At 52.8% G+C, this 17,959-nt stretch overlaps 1 protein-coding gene across 5 annotated transcripts in view; it reads right to left on the bottom strand.

The window, feature by feature from the left end:
• Nucleotides 1-51: 51 nt before the first annotated feature.
• Nucleotides 52-17,959, bottom strand: part of JAKMIP3 (Janus kinase and microtubule interacting protein 3) — a 66,517-nt gene continuing 48,609 nt past the window's right edge. For 4 of the 5 annotated variants that reach the window (XR_005701827.2, XR_005701826.2, XR_005701828.2 and 1 more), the window contains 5 exons: nucleotides 14,821-15,024; nucleotides 14,443-14,508; nucleotides 13,221-13,262; nucleotides 11,274-12,503; nucleotides 52-2,288 (listed from right to left, as the gene is read on the bottom strand). Coding sequence is in view for 1 of the 5 variants with exons in the window: in XM_058421482.1 (XP_058277465.1) it covers nucleotides 13,243-13,293; nucleotides 14,443-14,508; nucleotides 14,821-15,024 (321 nt within the window). In the remaining 4 variants the exon portion in view is untranslated. Of the gene's footprint in view, nucleotides 2,289-11,273; nucleotides 12,504-13,220; nucleotides 13,294-14,442; nucleotides 14,509-14,820; nucleotides 15,025-17,959 lie in introns of those variants that run through there. The other variant, XM_058421482.1, reaches the window with a different exon arrangement.

Below are 17,959 nucleotides of genomic sequence, written 5' to 3'. Positions count from 1 at the left end.
CCGAGCCAGGTCATCTAATTTGAAGGTTTAAAACAGATCTTTTTAATTAAAAGCTGACAATAATTTATGTATTTTACAAAGGAATAGAAAGTCTCTCGATATATATCATAGGAATCACAATACAAAAATATCTGTAAAATTCTCTGGTCGATCGCTCCAGCCCCGTGTTCGGGCTGTCGGTTGCTGTCGCAGCACTGAAGCCAGCATTCCATATTTTGGATATGATTCTGGAGTAGGATTAGAGGACACGGGTCACGGCACGCCAGCCAGCGGACCAAACCCCTCCGGTTTCTCTGCGTTACGTTTTGCATAAGTTTACATTAGTCTCTTTTAATAAACTGTACAGCACATCATACAGGGTTTAATACACATATTCACACGGCGATTTCCTGAGTCGAAGCTAAATCCCTCCTGGGCACAGCCGCGCTGCCGGCGAGGGGCACAGGGCTGCGGAGGAGCCAGCGTCGGTCCAGGGGCGTTTTCTCCTCCTGGTCAGGAATTCTGTCCACAAGCCACGTAAGGCACTCAAGGAATCACTGAAGGCTACAGATATTATAGAGCAGAGTACTGGAAACAACAGCCACATCCTCCAGCAGCTTGAACAAGGAGTCCACGCCTGACGCACGCAGGCGGCGGGCGAGGGGCGGCCCGCGGCACCCCCTGCTCCGGCTGCTGCACCCCGCACCAGGCACGGGGGGTCTGCCCCGGGCCGGGCACTGTCCCACCGGGGCTGGCAGACGCTGTTTGTCAGAGATGCACAGGGGCCAGAGGGAGGAGGCAGCAGCCGAGACCCGACACGGCTCAGCCCGGCCCCGGGCCGGGAAGAGACTCCTGAGAGAGCCCAGCCCTGCCCCAGATCAGGAACAGACTCCTGACAGAGCCCAGCCCTGAGTCAGGAACAGGCTCCTGACAGAGCCCAGCCCTGAGTCAGGAACAGGCTCCTGACAGAGCCCAGCCCTGCTCCGGGTCAGGAACAGACTCCTGAGAGAGCCCAGCCCTGGGTCAGGAACAGGCTCCTGACAGAGCCCAGCCCTGGATCAGGATCAGACTCCTGACAGAGCCCAGCCCTGGATCAGGAACAGGCTCCTGACAGAGCCCAGCCCTGGATCAGGAACAGACTCCTGACAGAGCCCAGCCCTGAGTCAGGAACAGGCTCCTGAGAGAGCTCAGCCCTGGATCAGGAACAGGCTCCTGACAGAGCCCAGCCCTACTCTGGGTCAGGATCAGACTCCTGACAGAGCCCAGCCCTGGGTCAGGATCAGACTCCTGACAGAGCCCAGCCCTGGATCAGGATCAGACTCCTGACAGAGCCCAGCCCTGGATCAGGAACAGACTCCTGACAGAGCCCAGCCCTGGATCAGGAACAGGCTCCTGACAGAGCCCAGCCCTGAGTCAGGATCAGACTCCTGACAGAGCCCAGCCCTACTCTGGGTCAGGATCAGACTCCTGACAGAGCCCAGCCCTGGGTCAGGATCAGACTCCTGACAGAGCCCAGCCCTGCTCCGGGTCAGGATCAGACTCCTGACAGAGCCCAGCAAGATCCCTTCCCAGGGAGCGAGGAGCACATGGATGGCAATCTCCTGTCTGCGCATTTAAACGGAGGAAACAGCTCTGAAAACATTCTTTGAGCCATTTTTTCCTTTCCTATGTACAAAACTTCATACATATTTATAGTGACATATAGGTAAGCACAATCCCTTATTTACACACAGACCTGTCCTGTACAATTTTCTTTGTACTTAAAACCGCCAGGATTAAGGAAGTTAATCAGAAAACAGGACCAATATTTGAGACACACGAACACACCAGGCAAGGGCACGTCCCGAATGAAGAACTGTGAGATGGACTCCAGCCGCTTCCTAACGTGGCCTTTGTCACCTCAACCACCACCTGAAGGGCTTCCAGTAAATACAGTATTTTAAGACATGAAGTATTTCGGTGGAATTCAAAATGGACCCATTTGGGGCGTGAAATGCAGAAGCAAAAATGCAGCTCATCCCAGAATCCCAGCACCGGTATCGATCTCTGGTAGAATCGGAGCTTGCTAAATCAATTCTGTGATGGAATCATATGCTGATATCAAAATCCACAACCTTGGCCTTAAAGCATCGCATCCCTTCAGTTCAAACATCACACTTCTCTGATTAACTCACTTCCTCCTGTTTCTGCAGCTGAGCTCCCTGTGCTGGGCTAGAACACGGTCGATGTACGAGTGCAGGAAGAGGTTGGAGAGTTTCAGTATCAAGGAGCTTTCCTCACAGCTTTATAAACTCCAGCGGCACAGGTACCTACAGAACAAAATAAACACGGGTTTAACTGTAGATGTGGTGCTCTCCTCCACACGGGATTTTTAGTCCCAAAATCTACATTTCCCTTCCATAGGTTGTGCTGGGTTGTGTTAAGCAGCTCTCAGTTAAGTCGTAGTTGGAGTAGGCTTAGCCAGTTCCTGTGTTTTCCCTGAAAAAAAGGAGTTAATTTATTAAATGTTAAATGTACTGCTTTCTCTAGGCTGTGCCATACATCAAGCCATTCATTTTCCTTAAGCAACACTCCCCTAACAGTTCCGGGTAACACTCAGAATATGGTGATGATAGTGGTGAACGACGAATTCAAAATTTGCCTCATCTGACAAACTCTGAGAGGACGAGTTAATTACCACGGAGCGAAATTCCACCTCCTCGGGGGCGGAGAGGCGGGACGAAGGAAGGACGCGGTGCCCGTGGGTGGGAGGGGGCTGCTGCACTGCCCGGACCCTTCCCGTGCACGCCCTCGGCCCGTGCCCCTGTTCCCATCTCACACCCAGCGCCGGTGGGACCGGGGATCCCTGCGGAGAGCACCGGGGACAGCACAGCCCAGCCGATGGCTGGAGAGGAGAGAACGCCCCATTCATTCCCTGTCCCTGTTCCCATCTCACACCCAGCGCCGGTGGGACCGGGGATCCCTGCGGAGAGCACCGGGGACAGCACAGCCCAGCCGATGGCTGGAGAGGAGAGAACGCCCCATTCCCTGTCCCTTCTCCCTCCCCGCTCCGTGTCTGCTCTCCCCCAGCCCTCAGCAGCAGCACACTGGAAATATCTGGAAATAGCTCCATCCCGTCCGTGGCGCAGCCCCTGCACCGTGCGGGGAAAGGATTAACCCTTCTCTGCCCTCCCGGCCGGCAGGGCAGGGTATCCCGGGCTGCCTCGGGTGGAAGGGACCTTAAACCCAATCCCGCTGCAAGCCCCTGGCGTGGGCAGGGACACCTTCCACCGGAGCAGGTCCTGCCGGTCAGGGGCTCCTCTTTCCCCTCCAAAGCCTTGAGACGGGGGACGCTGCTCACAGCTGGACAACAGCACCCCGAGAATTGCAGAGGCAATTCCTGAGAAGAGACCCAGACGCAGACGACGGAAGAGGAAGCCAGAGCGGCTGAGTGGGGCTTTTCCAGAGGCCGCTTCGCTTTCCTGCCGTGCCCCTGAGCGCCCGGGGCCGCCAGAGCGCGTTCGGTGCCCGAGCGCCCCGGGGAGCGCGGCCGCCCCGCCGCTGTCTGCCGGCTCTGCGGGACCGCAAAAGGCACACTCACCATCCCTCACCCCGCCACGGGCAGGGAATCGTTCCGGGAAGCCGCAAAAAATGGGACAAAAGCATTGCAAAAATGCTAACGGATGGAGCGCGAATATTCGTGCTTCGGAGCATCCATGGCCCGTGGAAAACGGCAGCTTTGCTGAATAGAACAATGGAGGAAGGCAATTCCTCAAAGATTATGGATCAAATCACAAAACCCCAGAGTGGTTTGGGTGGGAAGCTTTGACCCCAAATCCCCACCAGTGCCACTCCTACCATGGCAGGGACACCTCCCACTGCCCCAGGCTGCTCCAGCCCCAGTGTCCAACCTGGCCTTGGGCACTGCCAGGGATCCAGGGGCAGCCACAGCTGCTCTGGGCACCCTGTGGAAGAGTTTCTGCTGTATATCTCGGCTAAATTTCCCTGTTTCAGTTTGAACCCATTGTCCTGTCCTGACAGCTCCTGATGAAGAACAATCACCTTCATCAGCACAGCCTCTTACCAAGGCTGCAATGGAAGGAGATATATCTCTACACATTCATCTTTATCTTTGTCTCTCCGTATATATTTATATGCTTATTTATATCTATCTATCTATTTATATATATCACAGAGGGCCATATGGCTGAGGGAGGCATCCTGGGCTGCTGGGAAAAGGTGGGAAATGTTTGGGGTGTAAGGAAAATGCACCAAAACCATGAGGCAGCACTTGCCAGGTTAATGCCTCACTGAGCCCCTTAAGCAGAGGCAGCAGCAGGTGAAGTGATGCTGGAGTGTCTCTAAGGCAGCTCACCCCTCTCTGCTCACAGTCTGCCTGGGTGAGCCTGAGCTTCTTCATCGCCTGCTAAGCATGAATCCAGCCTGGAATCCAGCCTGGGACACAGCCGGGGACCCCGCTGCTGCCTGCGAGGTGTCGCTGGGACAATGAATCCGTCCTCTGGGATCCATGGGATGGGAAAGAGTGGATCAGAGAGCCCTTGCACGAACACTGCGGCCTTGGGGGATGGATCCCTTCCTCTCCTGGGACCCCACAAGCCCCCAGGAGATGGGAATGCAGAATCTCTCCTCTTCCCACTCATGCCCCACGTTGAGAATAAACAGTCTGTGTAAAGAACAAAGGGCTGGACTTGGCTTCCTTGCCTTTTCCCCTTCCTTTGCCACTGGATTCACACCAGGGCATTTATGGCACGTTCAGACCTCCTGTGCACATTTATCCAAATACAAATGCAAATATCCCACTGGGACTTACTGCAGGGCAGGGAGTGGGGCCAGAGAGCAGGGAGATGAGAGATCATGAGCAGAATAAAATAGAGAGGGGAGTTATTTAACCATCCAAAACTGGTGGACATTTAGTTCCAAGAGAAAGATGAACATTTGATGTCAGGGAAGAAGATGGGGCAGGTCCCTGGGGAAGAAGTGGAAGCTTTATTTTCTTTTCCCCTTTTTCCTGGTGAGAAAGAGGAAACTGCTGGCTGCAGTGATAAAAGCAGTTAATGGATCTTTCAACACCTACACAAATCTCAGCTGCACCCCCAGCTTTGACAAAAGTGCACCCTCGTTTTTTAAGATGCTATTTTTTAAACACCTGCCTTTGTGAGCAGGATGAGGGGGTGAACACACTCAGGCAATTTGCTACAGAGTCTCTGCAAAAATTCAGGTTCTTAATTGCATTTCAGGCCACAATCCAATGTTTTTTGTGGCTGGAGGATGGGCTACTAACTGAGAACCTCAGCAATCAGCAGCCCCTCACTGTCCACTTAATTTGTTACTTAATTGCTCATTTTCAATTTAATAATTACGAGCATGGTTTCAGAGGACATCCCAGTGAAACACGGATGTCCATGATGTATTTCGTTCCTGTCTATAGTGACTTGGAAAATTTTGGGGTTTTCCTGTCTTAAACCAGTCCAATTTACCAGTGGAAGGAGCGCTCCCGACCGTACCCATTTATGCCGACAACGGCTGGAGCACACGCTGAGCAGAGGAGCTACCCACGAGCATAAACGCATTTCACCTCGTTAATATTCATGGACTGGAATCCCAAACGCTGTTCCTGGGCCCCCTGAAGTTTTCCAGCATCTCCAGGAGCCTGGGGGAGGCTGGAGCTGGGCTGGGGATGCTGGGCACCACCAGAGCCTATCACTCCAGCACTGCTCTGCGGGGTGGGGACTGCAGGGAACAGCCAGCACGGCTGAGTGGAACCACTCCTGGTCCCTTCCATCCCCAGGGAACAACCAGCACGGCTGATTGGAACCACTCCTGGTCCTTTCCATCCCCAGGGAACAACCAGCACGGCTGATTGAAACCACTCCTGGTCCCTTCCATCCCCAGGGAACAACCAGCACGGCTGATTGGAACCACTCCTGGTCCCTTTCATCCCCAGGGAACAACCAGCACGGCTGATTGGAACCACTCCTGGTCCTTTCCTGCCACCCAAAGCAGGGCAGGGCTGTGTTCTGGCACTGCCATTGCCTCCCGTGCTGCAAGAGGAACCCGGCGGCTCTGGCCCCACAGTCAGGCTGTGCCCATCCTCCCCCACGGGCACGGGGGATTCTGCCACAGACACGCTGCAAACTGCTGCTGCTACAGCAGAGAACAGGGCTGCTCCCTCCAGGCCTAAGAGCAGGGTTTAAAAAGCTGTTTCCTTCCATTACAAATCATTCACTTGTGATAACATCTTGGTACTACTCATTTCACGCACACACACATTTGTCTATGTGGATAAAAGCCCACAGCATTTTCTTTCCACATTGGATTTTCAGTTCAGTGGAACAGTTCAGTGGGATTAGTTCAGCAGGATCAGTTTAGGGACAGTTCAGGGGCAGTTCAAGGACAGTTCAGCAGGGACAGCTCGATGGGATCAGTTCAGAAGGGACAGTTCAGCAGGGGCAGATCAGCAGGATCAGGTCAGCAGGATCAGGTCAGGGACAGATCAGCAGGATCAGGTCAGCAGGATCAGGTCAGGGACAGCACAGGGACAGTTCAGCAGGATCAGTTTAGGGACAGTTCAGTAGGGACAGATCAGGGACAGCTCAGTAGGGACAGTTCAGCAGGGGCAGATCAGCAGGATCAGGTCAGGAGGATCAGCTCAGGGACAGTTCAGCAGGATCAGGTCAGCAGGGGCAGATCAGCAGGATCAGGTCAGGAGGATCAGCTCAGGGACAGTTCAGCAGGATCAGGTCAGCAGGGGCAGATCAGCAGGATCAGGTCAGGAGGATCAGCTCAGGGACAGTTCAGCAGGATCAGGTCAGCAGGATCAGCTCAGGGACAGTACAGGGACAGTTCAGTAGGGACAGTTCAGTGGGATCAGTTGAGAGGAGACAGAACAGTTCAGTAGGGACAGTTCAGTGGGATCAGTTGAGAGGAGACAGAACAGTTCAGTAGGGACAGTTCAGTGGGATGAGTTCAGCAGGGACTGTTCGGGGACAGTTCAGCAGGGACAGATCAGCATGGACATTTCAGCAGGGACAGTTCAGCAGGACAGGTGAGGCAGGAAATGCAGGCTGACACGTCTGTCTCCCCTGCACCTGCTCCCGGGAAGGCACCGCGGTGACATGGGGGCTGCCAGCCCTGACCCCACCCCACAGGAGCACGGGGTGACAGCACCGCCCCATCCCGCTGGGACATCCTGCTCACCACAGCGGCTTTGGGGAGCACAGCTCCAGAGAGCGCTCTCAGAACCCGGCTCTGAGTGAATTGACAGCCGCTAGGATCCTCCCGGTGTATTTCAGAAAGGGAGAAATGTGGCTTTGATTTGACGGTGCCAGTATTCACAATCCCCTTTCAGGACCGTTTCAGCGCTGCCGAGGCCGGTCCCTGCGGCCCCTCCTGACAGCCTGCCGTCACTCCACTCACCCTTTGCTGCATCCCGGGGCTGTTTACAGCATCCTCGTCTCTAACAAGGAGCAAAGTGCCCCCCGCGGCAACCGTCTGCAGAAAAAGCCATTGACAGAGCAGCATTTCCTCCTGCCTGGACAGATCTGCATGAGGCAGTGCAGCCTTTCTGACTTGGACGTGTTCTCCTTTCCCGAGGACGTTTCTCTGGGATTTCTGCTGACCTGGAAGTGCAGACGTATCACTGAGCACCCCAACCCCCTCCACAGCAGGGGCCACCTGCACACACTGATTTACAAACAGAAAGCATTCTTTTTTTAAAAAAATATAAGTTTATGATAGATTTTCCAGCCGAATAATCCTTCAGGCTAACACTGAGTTTGGTAAACTACAAAAAATGCGTGTCTTTATTATCTGCAAGAGCTCAGCAAGACCCTAAGGAAGGGGGAGAACCCTTCAGCTGTGATGAGAACTGGAGCTGCTCTGCCCAGGAGTGCTTTGGGAATGGAAGGTGAAATGAATGATTATCCTTACAAGCAGCTTGGTGGAGCAGGCTTTCACCCTGCCAGCCCCAGCTCTGTACAGAGTTAGGCAGAGTTTTCTTTCTGAGAGCAAGCTGGGGGTGGAAGGCGCCGGGGTCTTGAGGGGGAAGCACACTGGACACCAAATTGCTGCTGCTGCACAAATTCACGCTCCGAAAAAGCTCTCCTCTATTTCCCACAGAAAGAGGAACACCCACATAAACGATTCATGGCCAGGCTGGATGGGGCTCGGAGCAACCTGCGATGGTGGGAGGTGTCCTTGCCCATGGCAGGGGTGCAGTAAGTGACCTTGGAAGTCCCTCCCAATCCAAAGCATTCTGGGTCCTGTGCCGGGTGTGATACCCCTGCAGCAGCACAGCAGTGGGTGGTTTTCAGCTGTAGAGAGGATGAATGAAAGGCTGGTCCCACATCTGGCCCAGGAAGCACAACCAAAATTCCTGCTGTAATAAAGCAGGTGTTTTGCTCAGAAGGGAAATCCCAGCTGGCCCGTGTCACAGTGTTTTCCCCTGGGATTTGCTCCATGAAGGAGCAGCCCCTGCGCAGCCGGCGATATCTGGGATGAGCAGTGGGGTGAGCGAGCTCCGGCCGTGCTCAGACCTGGCTGGAGCCTCCTTCAGCACCAGCCACGCACTCCTGCCCGGGGCCTCCATCTCACCCCGCCTCATCCACAAATTCACCCTGACATTGTCATTTCCCGGCATTTCAGTCTGCCACAGCCCCGGAGACAGCGGAGAGCAAACGCCGTGCCAGGCGACACCCCGCGCTCTGATACAAATTGACAATTATTAACCCTCTGGAAAAACCTTCGTTACTGCCGAGCCCAACCCTGCTCTTCCCCGAGTGAGAGAGAGCCGCAAGATTCACAGCGCAGTAAAAGGGACTCAGAGCTCCTGAGTCGATCCCTCCGAGCCTTCCAGGGGTGCCCCTGCTCAACGGGAGACCCTCGACGGCCCGAGTTACCCCATATCCACTTCAAACGGGGATGATGGCCCGAGTTACCCCACATCCACTGCTAACAGGGATGATGGCCCGAGTTACCCCACATTGACTGCTAACGGGGATGATGGCCCGAGTTACCCCACATTCACTGCTAACAGGGATGTTCGGGGTCACCCTGAGCAGCAAAGGCTGCCCAATTAGCAGTCCCGTGCTGAGCTCATTAGTGCCCGTGGCCAGAGTGGAATGAGCCCGTGGAGATGTATCGGGTCTGAGGGCTGACCCGCAGCCCCCCAGAGCGGATTAATAACAGCGAGACGGCTTCTCTGGACGTGCTTTGTAAAAGAAAAGGTTTTAGCAAGGACAAAGATAATTAACAGTATCAGACAAAAGAAATAGAAGCCAAGCACAGTGTAGAGAGAACTCTTGCACTGGTTAAGGCAGTCAGTCCAAAAAAGCACTGAGCAGCTCTGTGCAATCTTTTAAGTACTGAATGCCCCAGGAGGGCTTTTTGGGACCTTGCCCAATGAAATTGATTTTGAGTTCCAGGTATCTCTGCTTGGCACCTGGGCAATTACTGGGAAAAGAACATCGAAGTTTCTGGGTCTTTTACCTTGTAAGAACAGCAAGGGGTGACTCTTAAACCTTTCCCTGTACGGAAACCCCTGCCCAGCTGTGGGGTGCATTCCTCCAGTGCCCCCGGGAAGGAATTCATTTCCAGAGCACTGCTGAGGAGCCTTGCAGCCAATTCCAGCTCCATCCTCACCTTCCCTGCCCATCCTTCCTGAAAGGGAGTTAAAACCCAAACCCCACCCTCTGCGGACAGCTGGAGTGCACCGGGAGCACAGAACAATCTGCCCGCTGCTCAGTGGATCACTGTGAAAAGTCACGGAAAGAAAGGGAATTATCCCCAGAACGGAGGGGCTCGCAGGGACAGATCCTGCTGGGTGGTGAAGGAGGCTGTCCCGGGAAATGCCCCCAGCCCAGCACCCCTGCTATCCGTGGTCAAAGGAAAACATCAACCTCTGGACTCTGGAAACTGGTATTTCTAATTGCTGCCCACAGGAGGAAATACGTGATATAGTCTTAATTAAAAATATTAAGGCCATTTCTAAAGAGAATTTATATTGTTTTAAGAAATACAAGGGTTAGAGGAGGATCTGAAAATAGGTGGGTGCACCATGAAGCTAAAACTGCCTTGCTGCTGGCTTTTTGGGGGAAAGGCATCTCCCCACGGCCCCAGGGCACGTTCAGCTCCACAGACAGCAGTTAAACACAGCAACCTGATTTTAGAAATGTGGGACATAGACCGGCTTGGGGAGAAGGGACTGCAAAGATTGTGTAGCTCAAACCCTCTGCCATGGTGTTTTCCCCATCCTTCTACCACTGGAAAATTGAAAACAATAATTTAATATTATTTGTTCCAGCAAGTTCCAGGTGTTATTTCCTTTGAATAAACAAATATCAAATGGAGCTATAATAAATTCAGGGGATTTTAATTAAACTAAGATAATTTGGGCAAAAAAATATGGATGCTCAAGCCTCTTCCATAAATGTAAGAGGTAATATCTAATAAAAATTTCTCTTAGGTAATTGAAAACTTATTAATTTGGACACAGGCAAGCGCTGCCCACCCCTGCGAGCCTCCAGTCTCCAAAACCAAACACACACTGAAAAATAAGTGAAATTCCACCCTAAGCCTGCTTGAGACAATCCAATGGGCGGTAAAGCAGAACTCTGGTCCTGCAGCACACAGGTCCCAGCGTCCCCTGGCCACAGCCCCTGCAGTGGGGTGCCCTGGTGGGGTCTCTGCCCACCCCCACCTGGGCACTGCCCACTCTGACACACAGGGCAGCTTCATCTTGTAGTGGAATTACAATTTGATGCCTCATTAATGCATGAATTTGGCATGCAAATAACACTTCTGTAAAACCTGTGCAACTGCAGCTCTCACTGCCGCTCTGGAAGTCATTATCAGCACAAATTTGAGAAAAAGTGAGTGGAATTGTGAATTAAAATATTTTTCTGATTACTGTTTGTCTTCTCTATGCAAAATGAAAAATATTTTCATCTCCTGCATTTCAAACATGCATTTTTAAAAGCAGGCTGCTCGCTGTCCATACAAATCTGACAGTGCATTTAATTACCTCCCAATAAGGGAGTTAAGAGTGACCACTGACCTAAAACATGAAGTCAGCATTTGTTATTATGTCGCACTGAAATTTAACACCTAAATTGCTGCAGTAAAATAGCAATAATTAAATAACTTTTACATAAAGACTCCGGTAATTTCAATACCAAATTCAGTATTTCCTCTGTTATCACCTGAAGTATTTCAACCCAAGTGAGAGAGACCAGCAGGTGGGGGAGTTCCAGAGCACACGGAATCCCAGGCTAAAGGGGTTGGTCAGCACAGCTTACCTGCCGGGAGCTCTGATCCCTTTCTGCCCCGTGCCCCCAGGGATGGGCGCCGTGGGACCGTGGCTGCCAACAGGACCTGGCCTTGTTCTTCCTTCCTGGCCTCCTTCCTCCTTCCTGGCCTCCTTCCTCCTTCCTGGCCTTGCCCCACAGCCCCACATTTCGGTGCTCAGCTGTGAGTCCCATGTCCAATCACACTCTGGAATTTCTTCTGGATTTTCCCCTCCTCAGCCGTTTTTCTAGAGGATTCTTTTTCCTTCCCGGTTCCCGTGCCAGCCTCCAGGGCTCGGGCTCTGGGGGACTTGTGCTCCCTTTTCCCTAGGTGAGGACATTTTGCAGGTGACAGCTTCCAGGTGAAAACCTCTTCTGTTCCCTCTTGCTGCCTCTCCCAGCCCAGTGCACGTGGATCAGGGATGATCTGGTTTAGATCACTTTTTCCAGGTTGAACTTTTTGCTGGGACAGTGTTGGGTCTTTTGTCATTGTTCAGGGATAGTTATAGATTATAAATTATTCCATAATTTTTTGCATAACGGTTTACTGACAACTCCAAAAAAAAAAAAAAAAAAAAAAAAAAAAAAAATTACAGCTTGATTTCTTGAATGTAGCTTTATGTTTTTTCCTAAAACTGGGCTCATGGAACATTCAACAAAGCACGGGACATAGCCTGTGTAACGAAGAAATACCTTGGAACAAACCACTTCATTTTCATTCATATTCCTCTTTTCATGAGCTACTCCTCTGGAACACTTCCTAAAATCTCCTTCCAAGACAGGTTTTTGAAGAGCTGTGGATAACAAACGCGAGTGTGTGGCATACAAACAGGACACGGGCACTTCTACACAGAAGCAATTTGCCACCTGCTCAGCAGGGAACCAGAATAAATCCAGTGTATCTGAATTAGTGAGGGTGCTCCTGGCAGAGCCCGGGCAGGTCCCCCAGCAGGGCTGGCACTCCGGGAGCACTCCTGGGGCTGGGGGAGGGTGAGGAGCGCACATTTCGCCTTTCCCCGTCGGCTCAGTTCCATCCTCTCCAAAGCCCTCGGGGGTGTCGCGGCGGCAGGGACCCTCGCCCAGCCCCACCGGGAGCGCCACAGGCTGCACCTCCCGTGGCCAGCAGCAGAGGACCAGGCAGATCCGGGCGGGTGGGAAGGGCAAAGTCTCTCTGTGGGTCTGGGGAAGCAGGGCTGGCCCTCTGGGAACAACAGCAGCAGCAGCTGGAGTGGCCTCAGGGGGCTGAAACGGGAGAGAAAAACAGGAATCAAAGAAAAGCCCACCTGGGCAGAAATAACATCCACAAAACTCCTGCGAGGTCCCGTTTATAATTATCTGCTGAATTGTACAGCCGATATGAAAGGATTTGTGAACTACTCCATTCATGCTGTTAGTGGGGAGTGTTTCCCTCCACGCCCATGCAATGGTCATTTCTGGCAGCACACACAGAAATAGGGCATTTATCCCCTATGTACAGGGGGAAAAGGGAATTCAGGGAGTCCCTGGGGCCCTATGGCATAATGCCTGGAGCACACCCTAATAAATGCCATGTTCCCCCCAAAACACCTGGCTGCTGTCCTGGAGGCAGGACAGGCTCCCTCTCTCTCTCCAGGCTGTGCAGGGAGAGGGGCTGAGGGTTTCCATGGACCTCGAGCACGGATCAGCTGCACTCAGAGGAATCACCCCAGACTGGCTGTTTTCCCTGGCCTGCTGGAGCTCTCCTTGCTTTTAACCCTGCTTGATTTTCCCTTGTCCTTCCCTCTAAAGAAGGAAACTCTGATGGCCAAGTTTTTGCCTGCTGGGGTCCAGGTTTCCCTTTTTTTAAAGGATGTGCTGATTTCCATTTTTAGGTTCTCTGGGATGCCCAAGAGTCCCTTCAATCCTGCTGGTACAGCAAAAGGAAGGGTCTGATGTTTTCTGAGGAGAGGAGGAGAAAGCAGAGGAGACCCGAGGGCTTACCTTGTGCATGTGGCCTGAAGGGCTATGACCAAAGAATGAAAGCTAAAGAGAAAAATAAAAACAAAAATAAAAACTGAAAAGGGGAGAGAAGAGAGGAAAAAACGGAAGAGAAGAAAGAGATTAAGAGTTTACAGTGTGTTTAACTGAGAAATAAGCTGTGGTTATAGACAGAGTGCAACAAAACTCTCAGGTGAGAAGAAACATGGAGTGTGAAGTAAAGTCCGAGTGCTTGGGCTCAGCTTGGCTCTCGGGAGCTCCAGTGTCCCTTGGGCTGGTGACAGTGACGCCCTGCCCCTCTGAGCCCAGCCAGCCACAGCCCCAGCTCAGGGGAAAAGGGGGGGAACATCAGCTGAATTCTCCTGACACCTCCAAACACCCCAATTCTGAACACCTCAAAAATCTCCAAATACCCCAGTTCTCCTGAACACCTCAAACACCTCCAAACATCCCAATTCTGAACACCTCAGACACTTCCAAACACCCGAGTTCTCCTGTTCTCCTGAACATCAGCTGAATTCTCCTGACACTTCGAACACCCCAATTCTGAACACCTCAGACACCTCCAAACACCCCAGTTCTCCTGTTCTCCTGGACATCAGCTGAGTTCTCCTGACACCTCCAAACACCCCAGTTCTCCTGAGCACCAGCTGAGTTCTCCTGACACCCCAAGCCCAGCCCTGCGGAGCTCTGGGTTCGCTCTCAGGCTCTGGTGCAGCTCAGCCCCTCTGCCCCTGAGCACGGCCGTGTCCCCGCACGGGCTGAGGTGAAACATTCCGGGGTGAAACACGCCGGTTTGGGCTGGCTGGAGAAAGCTGGATGAGCTGCAGGTGAGGGCGGAGAGCGAAGCCCCCGGCTCCTGCTGGGAAAGGCTGCTCCATGCACTGCGTGCCCAGGGCTGGGTTGGGAGGGAAGGAGGGAAAAGCCCCAAGCCCAGCTCGTTCCCCAGAGCTCTGCTGCCCCGAGCCCTCGGCTCTGGCGCTTGCAATGGCCCCGTCCCTGCCCACCCTGCCTCTGAAGGGGAGCGGGAGGGAGGGACTCCATTGAACCAGTTCACCTTCCCTCCTCACAGGGACTGCTGCAAATGCAAGCTGTTTTCCTGGAGCTGCCCCCTTTCTCTCTGCACTGCACACACCAGCTCTCTCTAGGGTTGCTTCCTTGGCCCAGGTGAAATGGAGAATGGTCATGTGCACACGCAGCAGCTGTTCCGTCTGCATGACCTTACCTTTTCCTCTAACTCTTTTATTTGTCTTTTTTGGCCTTCAATTCTTTCTTCTAGCTCTTTAATTCTCTGTCAGATTTCAAATAAAAAGATATTTATTAACCAACCAAATACAGATGTACCCGGAAGATGCATTTTAGTTTGGGGGAATATAAACTCTATGTGCTGTGCTTCTACCAAGAATAAGTTGGGTGTTAGGCTGCAGGTGAGTCCTGTGTGACCGTCACCGTGTGTGGCAAAGCCAGGAGAAGCAGCTAACTCTGTGTGCAGGGTTTTGCGAGGCCCAGACACGCCTGGGCAGCCTGATTCAGCTCCAGGAGAGGCTGGTGCTCCCAGGGCCCATCCCTCCCCGAGCCCCGGCCCAGCCTGCCCCACACCCACCTGCTGGGCGTGCTGGATGAGCTCCATCCTTTCCCGCAGGATTTGGGCGTCCCTCTCCCGCAGCTCACTCATCACCTGCCGCTTCCACTGCTCCACGGCGCTCTTCAGCTTCTCCCTCTCCTCTTCTGAAAGAAGTTCGGAAATTTTGGCTCCAGCTTCTTGCTGCAGGGCATCATAGAGCATGGCTTCTAATTCCAGAATTTGCTAATCAAAAACAATATAAAGCTGTCAGCTCGACCTTGTCCCTGGTTGGGCGAGGAGGTTGTGAGGAACGGAACATCCGACCCTGAAAGGCAACGGGAGCAGCGGAGGGGCTGCGGGCTGAGCCCCCGGCACGGGACAGCGCGGAAAATCCACCCAGAGGGAAAATACTGCGGGCTGCCCTCATCCTGAGCGGCTCTGGAACCGGGACAGCCTCTGACCCGGCACCGTCTGCCCCACAAACATGTGGGAGTCACCTTCTCCTTCCTGGGGATGGGAGGTGGCCGTGGAGAGAGGAGGGAAAGGGAAAAAGTAAAGGAAGGGGGAAAAGGAGAAGGGAGAGGGAAGAGGGAGAAGGGAAATGTAAATAGGAAAGGGAAGAAGGAAAGAGGTTCATGAAAGACTCATTTTGTGAGGTACAGATATTTTTTACATGTGTTTTTCAGTCCCTCGGCTCCCATTGCCCAGCTCTCCTGTATCCAGCAGAGGACACAGCAGCACCAGTCCCTGCTGCTGCCAGAAGGAACAACTCCCTGCCGTGTGTGCAGCTCTTGGTACCAGCCAGGGGGAATCCTCATGGGAAGCCACTCCCAGCACGTCCCCTGGCAGAGCTGGCAGCTCCAGGAGGGTTTGTGCCCTGCAGCTGGGCTCTGCTGCTGCCCCTCCAGGCAGACAGATGGAGCCTGCATTCCCCGGGACAGAGAGGTGAGCAGGAAAAGGACTGGCCACGCTTCCCTGGGTCACTGAGCCTTCCACTGAGTCCTCCTCCAGGCCGTGTCTGCTGCCCTGCAATCCAGGATAAATCTATATCCCAGGCAAGCCAAGAGAGCTGGAACCTATTCCAACAAGTTTGATCCGGAGCAGGAGAAAAGGCAGCAGCTGAAGGCACCTCTGCACACCCTGTCCAGGGCTGGAGGCACCCTGCAGAGCTCCCATGGCCCCTGGGAACCCCTCTGCAACAGGATCATAGACTGCTGAGGCTGGGAGAGCGCCCAGGGTCCCCCAGCACTGCCAAGGTCAGTGCCACCCAGTGCCCCAGGGGCCACAGGGACACCCTTTAAACCCTGCGGGGTTGTGGTGGTAGCTGGGCTCAGCTCAGCTGGGCTCAGCTCAGCTGGGCTCAGCTCAGCTCAGCTCGGATCAGAATTGCTGCTGGTGCTTGGCTGGTGCCAGCAGGGCCAGGGGAGCAGAGCACTCCCGGCAGGATGGGGCACCAGGGCAGGAGCCCTGGCACTGGGGATAATGGGGGATAACTGATAATGGGGGATAACTGGGGATAACGGGGATAATGGGTGATGATAACCAGTGATCACTGGGGAGAAACTGTGATAACTGATTATAACTGGTGATAACTAGTGATAATTGGTGATAACTGAAGATAATTTCTGATAACTGATGATAACTGCTGATAACTATGGCATCTCCACGGGGAGGAACATGTCAGATCTCAGTAAAAGATTCTGCTTTACCTTTTAAAAACAACACCAACAACTTGCTAACCTCGTCCCAGTGAAGTGCTGCTGTTTGATCCCTGGATTTCTGCTCAAACCCATGGACACAGCCATCCATGCTCTCTGGAGGGAATGACTGGTGAGGAGGAGGGGCAGGGGTCCCTCCTGGCCTCCAGGGCAGCAGCAGTGCCAGCCAAGGGCCCAGAACCTGCAGCAGAACCCCCAGCAGCAGCCAAGGCTCAGTGGTTGTGCCTGCTAATCCTGTTGGCTCTGCTTCAGGGGGTTCATGATTAGCTGCTCCTCATCTCCAGGGGCACAAAGGAAACATGGAAGTGAGGCGAATTTTACAAAGCAAAAGAGCTTTTTACACTCGAACTCCAGGGCAGGGCAAAGTTTCCTTTGCTGCTTTTGGGCTGCATTTGTTCCCTGGAGCAAAGCTGTGCCTGGGACACGCGTGTGGTGCCTTCAGAAAATACAGGAAAATGCAAACAACCTTCAGCCCCCTCTGCACTCACTGCTTCCCACGAGCAGACAGCCAGCAGCTGCACAAACTGCTGCTCAGGACAGAGGATGGAATCACAGAGTCCAGACTGGGGCCTCAAAGAACATATTGTTCCACCCCCTGGCATGGGCAGGGAAATTCCACTGAAAGGTGTTACAGGGCTGAGACCACAGGTGAGGGGGCTTGTGTGCTTTCCAAGGTTTCCACTGTGCATTGGTTCCAGATGTAGCTCAGAATGTGGCAAAATCAGTGCTAAAAATCACCCACAGGACACAAAATGTATGGAGCAAAAGCTCCCCCAAATGGCTCAAGACACAAGTAGACAACAGGATGCATTAACAGAGGCATAAATGCTCACTGTTCCTCAGAAAGTGTAACTGCGCTCTAGGTTCATGTAGAACTGGAAAAATGAGACAAACTGAGGGGAAACTTTAGGCCTTTTATGTGTGTGTGTGTGTGTATATATATATATGTGTGTGTGTATATATATATGTGTATATATATATATATATAGCCTTTCTGTCATTGATGGAAACAAGACTGAAAGGTGGGCGAAATGCCTTAGGATCAGCTAATGATGAACCTGACTTAAAAGCAGTTTCATTTCCAATTTACACATCCCAGAATACCTCCAGCTGCTCTGGTTACACAGGGTGTAATCCATAATCCAAAGAAATTCTAGGCTAATTTTTTTTTTTTTTTTTTTTTTTTTTTTAATGTAAGACAAATTACTGAAAACCTAATTTCCCCATCAGTCATTTACTGAGACTTTGGCCGAATTAAAACTCGTGTTGAGTAAGTTAATGTTCTAACCCTGCTAGGGCCACTGGAACCCAGGGATTCCGAGGAACTGTGGCCAGCTCAGGGTGCAGAGGATTTGTTGAGCTCTCACCCCAGGCAGCTCTGGGGGCACTCCAGGAGCAGCACTGCCCCAGGCAGGGTTTGCACAGGGACAGAGCACACGGGCAGTGAGCTGAGCCAGGTG

This window comes from Hirundo rustica, chromosome 8 (assembly GCF_015227805.2).
Source record: "Hirundo rustica isolate bHirRus1 chromosome 8, bHirRus1.pri.v3, whole genome shotgun sequence".
NCBI classification, from domain to species: Eukaryota; Metazoa; Chordata; class Aves; order Passeriformes; family Hirundinidae; genus Hirundo; species Hirundo rustica.
This window is presented reverse-complemented; position numbering and strand designations above follow the sequence as displayed.